The sequence below is a fragment of the Dryas octopetala genome, chromosome 2, assembly GCF_963921425.1.
Source record: "Dryas octopetala chromosome 2, drDryOcto1.1, whole genome shotgun sequence".
NCBI lineage: Eukaryota > Viridiplantae > Streptophyta > Magnoliopsida > Rosales > Rosaceae > Dryas > Dryas octopetala.
In genome coordinates this window covers 18353289-18360716 of record NC_141367.1, presented here as the reverse complement: position 1 = coordinate 18360716, position 7428 = coordinate 18353289, and the positions used below count along the sequence as shown (strand labels likewise).

The window sequence follows — 7428 nt, the reverse complement described above, 5'->3', positions numbered from 1 at the left end:
AAAAAAACAAAAAACAAAAAAAACAAAAACAAACTCCCTTTAAATTATTCTAGTCCATGTCATGTGTTAATGAGTACTGTTCGCAATTATCAATAACCCCCTAGCTAGAGCTAGCTAGCATCATTCTATGCAACAACATGACTTCGTCTATGATACTGGTATGGATATTGAATGACATATAAACACAGTTCTCTAATATAAAAAATTAAATTCGCCAAAATTCAAGGTCAAAATTGTATTTCAATGTTATACGTGTCCGTAACATAGAATTTTCTCAATTACCTTGCTATTATTTTTTCATCGATCCATCACCACCATGAAAAATCCTTCTTCCAATTCACCTCATCGTTGCTGAAATAAAACCCATCTTCTGTGACCAACCAAGAGCACTTCCTCACAGGGCCACACCTCTGAACATCCCTTGCAATACTAAAAGCATCAAAACTCTTCCTTATTTGGTCCCATTTCATTGTGCACTTGAAGTGGTCGGTGGTGCCCCGGAAGTTGGTCTGCAGCCTCCAGCTGAAGTCGTCGTGCTCCTGCAAAGCACGACCACCGAGATCGCTGCCTCCGGAGGAACACCATATGACCAGAGGCAGCGACGAGTTGTTGGTGAAGCCATTGATGATGCGGACATCGTATTCCACCCCGTAGAAGTTCTGGGGTTGGAGTATTGACATGAAGACTACGAAGAACGCGAGGCTAAAAATGAGCAGAATGCTGATGAAGATCTTCTTCATTGTGTAGTACTGAAGGTAATGGTGAAGGAATGAGAGGCTTTAAATCCTTGAAGGAAAAAAATCGTTATTTTTTTTTTTTTTTTGGCTAGGCTAGGAAACAAATCGTTTTGTTAACTGTGTATATGGTAAGGTCATAATAGCATGCCAGCCTATGATAAATCGTATAATACCATACATACAGAATCACAGATAGACATGATTTTTTGGACGAATTATTAAAAAATGTTGAATACAAAAAATTCTTATTATATATGTAACACGTGTATTCATGTGTATAAATTATTTCAATAAGTGATCATATATATAATTACTATGTGAAAGAATGTTGTGAGAGATCCAAATAGTGTATACTTTCATTATATGTAAGTATAATATTTGTACTACATGTTATACATATCGAGAAAAACTTATAAATAAATATACTACATTATCTTATTAAATGTAATATCACGGAATAATAATAACATGGCAAGTGGTTAACTTTTCAGGTGTCCCAAGCGTGCTAGCTAGTAGCTAATACCTATATGTACCAGCCAAAAAAAAAAAAAAGCTAATACCCAGGGACTATATAGTTTGGTCCCAATTTCCTTCTTCTTTGGATTTTCTTTTGTTCCAATTTTGTTGTTGAATTTGTAATTTGATGGCTCATTTGCTTATCCAATTTTCATTTTCCTACGGACTATATAGTTTGGATGGAAGAAACTCCATGTTGGTTAAACAACAACTCATCCTCGATGGCGATAGAGGAGCTTTTTTTAATTACATTCATCCATTCCGTAAAATAAAATAAGGTTGCCACTTGCCACTTGCCACTTGCCACACACATTTAGTGCAACATCCAGGTACCGAGGTACGTGTAGTAATCTTTCTTGGCGATATGAATTTTTTTATCTAAGTTTCCATCAAATTATTATTTTTATTTATTTTTACATAATAACCAGTTTTTATTTTTTATTTTTAAGTGAGCCAAAATTCATTAATCAAGAATATGCATGCTTTACAGAACCGTTGTTGACAACACAATTCATTAACCAAGACGGATACTCCTCTAAAATAATAATACTAATAATTCACTCTCTTTCAACGCAAAACGAATTAAGAGATGAGCAACTATATTACCCACTCTTAGACTAAAAGAAACTTTAAACTAAGACCCCTCTAAGAGTTGCCTAATGGCATCAACTACTACCCCTTCTAAAGCTAAACAGTCCTCCTCTTTCTTAACAAGCAATGGTGAAAACCCGACATCAATAGCAAACTCCAAGTCCAGATTTAAACTTGAGATCTATAACTTCTCTATCTCGTTCTAATGCTATTTAAATTAGAGCTTGTTGGAGCAAAAAATTGCCGTGACACATGGCGATTTTCTATTTGCCGAAATAAAGGAGACCCAGTACTCAAAAGAGGAAATAAATTCATAATTAATTAGATATTTAAAATAATAATTAAGAGTGATTATGATTTCTTATATTTATTATAGTAATAATGACAAAAATTAACTTAGCGATTTAATGAGAAGGAAAACGTGGGAAATAACTCCTCACATTATCACCAAAGTCAACAGTCTAGACATTAATGGAAAAAAATCCCATGAATTCTCCAATGAATTTCACGATTTCTGAAAGGTAAGAATAACAGACAAAATCCAAAAATTAATGAGAAAAGTCTGTATAAAATCCATGAAAATTTCACGATTTCTGAAAGGTAAGAATAATAGACAAAATTCAAAAATTAATGAGGAAAGTCTGTATAAAACCCATGGAAATCGTTGATGAGAAGGAGGTGAAAAATCATTATCTACCAATTAAAGAATTTCCTTTCTCTTACTTTAGCATTGGAGAGTTTTTTTGCAGGAAATCCACCCTATCGACTGGGAGTTGAAGCTTTGACAAGATAAAAAGGAAAGTTCAGCCACTTAATTTGTTCCACGTCAAACGTTCGTGTGTTAATCTTTATTATTATTGACTAAATTTTTTTTTGAGAAATTTCAAATTCAACAGAGCTCATAAAGACATTTTTCTTAGATTTAGATGCTCCACTATAAGAGCTAATTAAATCCAGTAAAAACAAGTAAATGATCACCAGAATCCTATATGTAAACTAGTCGCTATTCTTGCAATTATAGGAGAAAATTGTTATTAAGCCAAAGATAAAGATAAAGATTGGATATATATGTCAATCACTTTTCTTTAAGAAATTGACACCTTTCCAATTAATGTACCATCATGATCTAGATCATGGTGCGGCTGTTCCCTCAAGTTGCACGATTAAGGTACTATTTGTGCCCAACAAATCCATTTTATTTTAATATTAAATTTTTAAACCAGTACTGCTACACTCCATAAATTAGTTTATTACATTTTATTCATCGCATAATACCTAGATGGAGATCCTCTCTTAAGCACTCTAATTTTTTAATCTTGCTAACTTTTTAATTATAAAGTGTCACGTGTCTTTTATAAAATTATATGGTTCACACTCATTTAGAATTATAATTACAAAATCAAAATAATTAAAAATAAAAAACATGTGTAATTTAACCACATAAAATTAGAAAAATTTAATCTTTGAGCAAACATGAATTTAAGAACCCTAAGTCCCAAATTTATTGAATACCAAAAAGAATTTTAAAACCCAGATTTTTAATAAGAGGAATGAGTAGAACCCTGATTTGTTAATTTTGAAAAATTTTAACATCAGCATAAGCCCAACTCTTCGCATCTCATTCATCATGTTCTTCTTCTTTTTCATTCTCTCTGTTTCTTTTAAAATTTTTTATTTTCTCTACTTTGGAGTACTGTTAAAGAAGGCATAGTGGGGTTAAACTTTGGAGGAGTAGTGAAGAATCAACACATAGAGGACGAAGAAGCATATAATCAGATAAGCTTCCTCCAAATCCATATAATCACCTAGTGGGCTCCAAATAATGCAGAATTGCTCTGTGTATATGTTGGAATTGGGGTTCAGTGATTTGGGATGATAAATGTGGAAAGATCATCTCCGGAGATGAACTGGGTTTTAAAATTCTTTTTTGTATTTAATAAATTTGGGACTTAGGTTCTTAAATTCATGTTTGCTCAAAGATTAAATTTTTCTAATTTTATGTGGTTAGATTACACATGTTTTTTATTTTTAATTATTTTGATTTAGTAATTATAACTCTAAATAAATGTGAACTATATAATTTTATAAAAAATATGTGACATTCTATAATTAAAAGATTAGCAAAATTAGGAGATTAGAGTGTTTAGGAAAGAATCTCGATAGTGTTTAATTTATTTAACTGAAAACTTCTCATTTGTAAGTAACAAACAAAATACTTAAAAAATATACCGAAACAATATTATTTGATGAATAAATTTAATAAACATATTTGATAACTCAAACATTATTTTATTTTATTTTATTTGTTGTTTGTGACGACAAGACTGCAAGAAGTAATTATTGGGTATTGAAAAAGGATCCATTAAACTAAGCCCAAGTTGTTAGGTAGTGAATAATTAACACTGGTAATCTAGCATATGCATATCACAAGTGGTACCACTCGCCACATTCTATTGTTAAAGACAGCCGCCACTTGAACAATACTTGAGAGAATAAGAGATTTGTTTCAATCCAAAACAATCCTTGTTTGTTGTCTATAGGATTCTTGTATGGCTAAAAGCTAGGAACTCGAGACAAGACGACACAAAGCTTAGAATGTTTTCTATAGTATAATGAATTAATGATCATGGCACGAGATTTTCTTTTTGCTCAGAATCTTCCACATTCAAAATTCAATGCCAACTTCGTTATTAAGTTGGCCATCTTAATGTAGTACATTATGACTTATGAGAGAAATAAATACAACAAAAAGTGTATATGCTGTTGAATGAAAACTTTTTTGGCTAAGTAAGAAGTAAAGATGATGTTGTAGACTTTTCTGGAAAAAAAAAAAAAAGATGATGTTGTAGACTTTTGTCATTTGAAGCTGAATCTGACTCGTAGGAGCCCATTGAAAACGAGAAAGCTCAACCCTACTTGTAGGAGCCTTTACTAGGATTTCAACACTTCTTTTGGATGGATTGGCAATATGCAGCTAGCCCATTCAAAAGCCATTGGGCCTAATTTTAGATATCCAAGACAAGTGGGTTTAATGATACAATATATAAGAGGGAACAAATGTAAGCACAAAGGTGACTAAAATTTTGGGTATGTTCTATTCACTCTCCTCTAAGACAATTTCAATCGAGATCAAGGTGGGTTCCTGTCTTAACTCGTGTGGGCATATTTACACTAAGTTCTTACTAATTTACTATTCGTGATGCTTTTCTTTTTTGGTAATACAAACCAGTATTCATAATTTGGCTCTGGTTGTAATTTTTGCTTTTGTAGAAACAATTTTAATTTCATCAATTAATATGCATAAAATGGCTATAACATATGGATTTCCTTCTATAATAATCAAGTTGCTGTATAAGGAAATTTTACCTGCAAGTGGAAAGGCAATTGATTGCATACTATAACATTTGTCTCCATATTTCCTTTCAAAACTTTTGAAACTCTGATATTTAATTTCATACACAAAATTGGTAACATTGTTTATATACTTTAGGATGGAAATCCATTTGTTTGCTTGGCATGGAAATGACTTAAATTTCCTTGAAAAATTAGGAAATAACTTACTCATTCCAGGTTGGATCATAAGCCCTATCAACATGCACTCACACTAAATTGTGCACTATAATTAGAGACACATACATGTCTCTTCAACTTGGTGTGTATCCTCTTAGCCAAAAAAAATAAAAAAATTTGTGTCCTGCTTAATTATTTGAAAAAAATATGAGTTCATCTTTGAGAGCGCTCTTTCCCTTATGCTAACACTGTTTGTTATTTTCATAGCAACAAGTGGTACTAAGGCTGGTCTCATTAAAATTCTTAAGCATATAAATGTGAGAGTCACAAATTTGTTGGCGAGCTAGCAATGCAACCTGACGGTACATTGTAAATCGGGTGATGATTACCTTGGGGACCAAACAATTCCTCCGAGGGAGAACTATGAGTTTGGGTTCAAAACAAATATCTTTGTAACCACACTCTTCTTTTGCAGGTATATATTTCGATGTTTTGAGGACTGACAGGGATGATTGTAAGGAGTGCTATTGGTCTATAATTGAGGATGGCCCTTGTTTGTATGGTAATATTGATGGTATTTGCTACCAGTGTAACAAAGATTAGATAAGATCATCAGAAGATTTAGTTGTAGGAGACATTATATATTAATTTATTAGTGAGCATATTTTGTTATTAATCCTTCATGTCTTCATAATGAATAATCTGTTCAATGCAATTATTTTCAGAAATCCACCAGATTCTATCAATTAATGAATTCTATTAAGTTTTTAATATATTCTACTAGATTTGGTAAATTCTATTAAAATCCTAATTTAATACCAACAGATCTTGACAGATTCTTTTTAAAGTCCAAATTAAATACACATTGACTTATGAAATCTTTTAAATTCTTTAAAAATCCAGATTAAAGGCACCCCCTTATTAGTATCCTCTTAGCAGAAAAGGGAAAAAAGAAAAAGACTTGGTGTGTCCTGCTTGCTTGGAAAAGAAAAATGAGTGCACCTTTGAGAAATGTTCTTCCCCTTATGCTAGCGCTGCGTGTTATTCCCATAGGAACAAGTGGTAGTACTGAGGATGGTCTTCACATTCCAAAGCATATACATGCGAGAATCACCAACTTGTTGGTTAGCAATGCAACTCTGACGGTCCATTGTAAATCCGGTGATGATGACTTTGGGGACCAAACAATTGGTCCAAAGGGAAACTATGAGTTTGAGTTCAAACAAACATTTTTGGAACCACACTCTTCTTTTGCAGGTTTAATTGGTTGAATGAATCTTACTACTTCGATGTTTTCAGGACTGAAAAGTATGATTGTCGCGAGTGCTATTGGTCTATAATTGAGGATGGCCCTTGTTTGTATGGTATTGATGGTATCTGCTATCAGTGGAACAAAAATTAAATATGATCTTGGGAAGATCGAACTATTAGTACCAGCTAGAGATTATTAGTGAGCATATTACGTTATGTAATCCTTATCTTAACAATGAATAATATTTGTTCAGTGCAGTTAATTAATCCTTATCTTAAAATTTTTGCAGAGACAAGAAGATGATTCTGAGGGAATATAATCTTTTTGTGTATTATTCGTCTCTCAAGGAGTTATGTATACAAAATTATACAATTAGTCAATTAATGGCAAAAATAAAGACAAATGCTTAAACATTAGCCTAAGTATTTGATATATATAGCATATATTTGGATATATAACTAAAATATATAGTCAGGGAGGATGAGTAAATGAATTAGAATTAGACTATTTTATCATATTTAGTTTGATTTCTTTCGATGTAACAAAAAATGATGATACACGTACTAATGATGCTATCTTGGGAGTTTGGTGTAACAAAAAATGATGCTAATTAATGATGCTAATGATGTAACAAAAATTGATGATACACTAATGATACTATCTTGGGAGTTTGAGTTAGAATGTCACATGCATGCGCGCTATTTCTGAAACACTATTTTTCATGTTGAATGGTGCTTTACATATAAATTTTGTAGGTACATGGTTAATTTTTCAATCTTTTATCTGTTCTAGAATGACTGAATTCCCTAATGACTAAAAATA

At 32.1% G+C, this 7428-nt stretch overlaps 1 protein-coding gene across 1 annotated transcript; it reads right to left on the bottom strand.

Annotated features, from left to right (window-relative positions):
• Positions 1-210: 210 nt before the first annotated feature.
• On the bottom strand, positions 211-840 carry LOC147293680 (S-protein homolog 24-like). The gene has a single exon (XM_086234216.1). The coding sequence runs from the start codon at positions 738-740 to the stop codon at positions 309-311; it is 432 nt and encodes a 143-aa protein (XP_086090342.1). The 5' UTR covers positions 741-840; the 3' UTR covers positions 211-308.
• Positions 841-7428: the final 6588 nt, after the last annotated feature.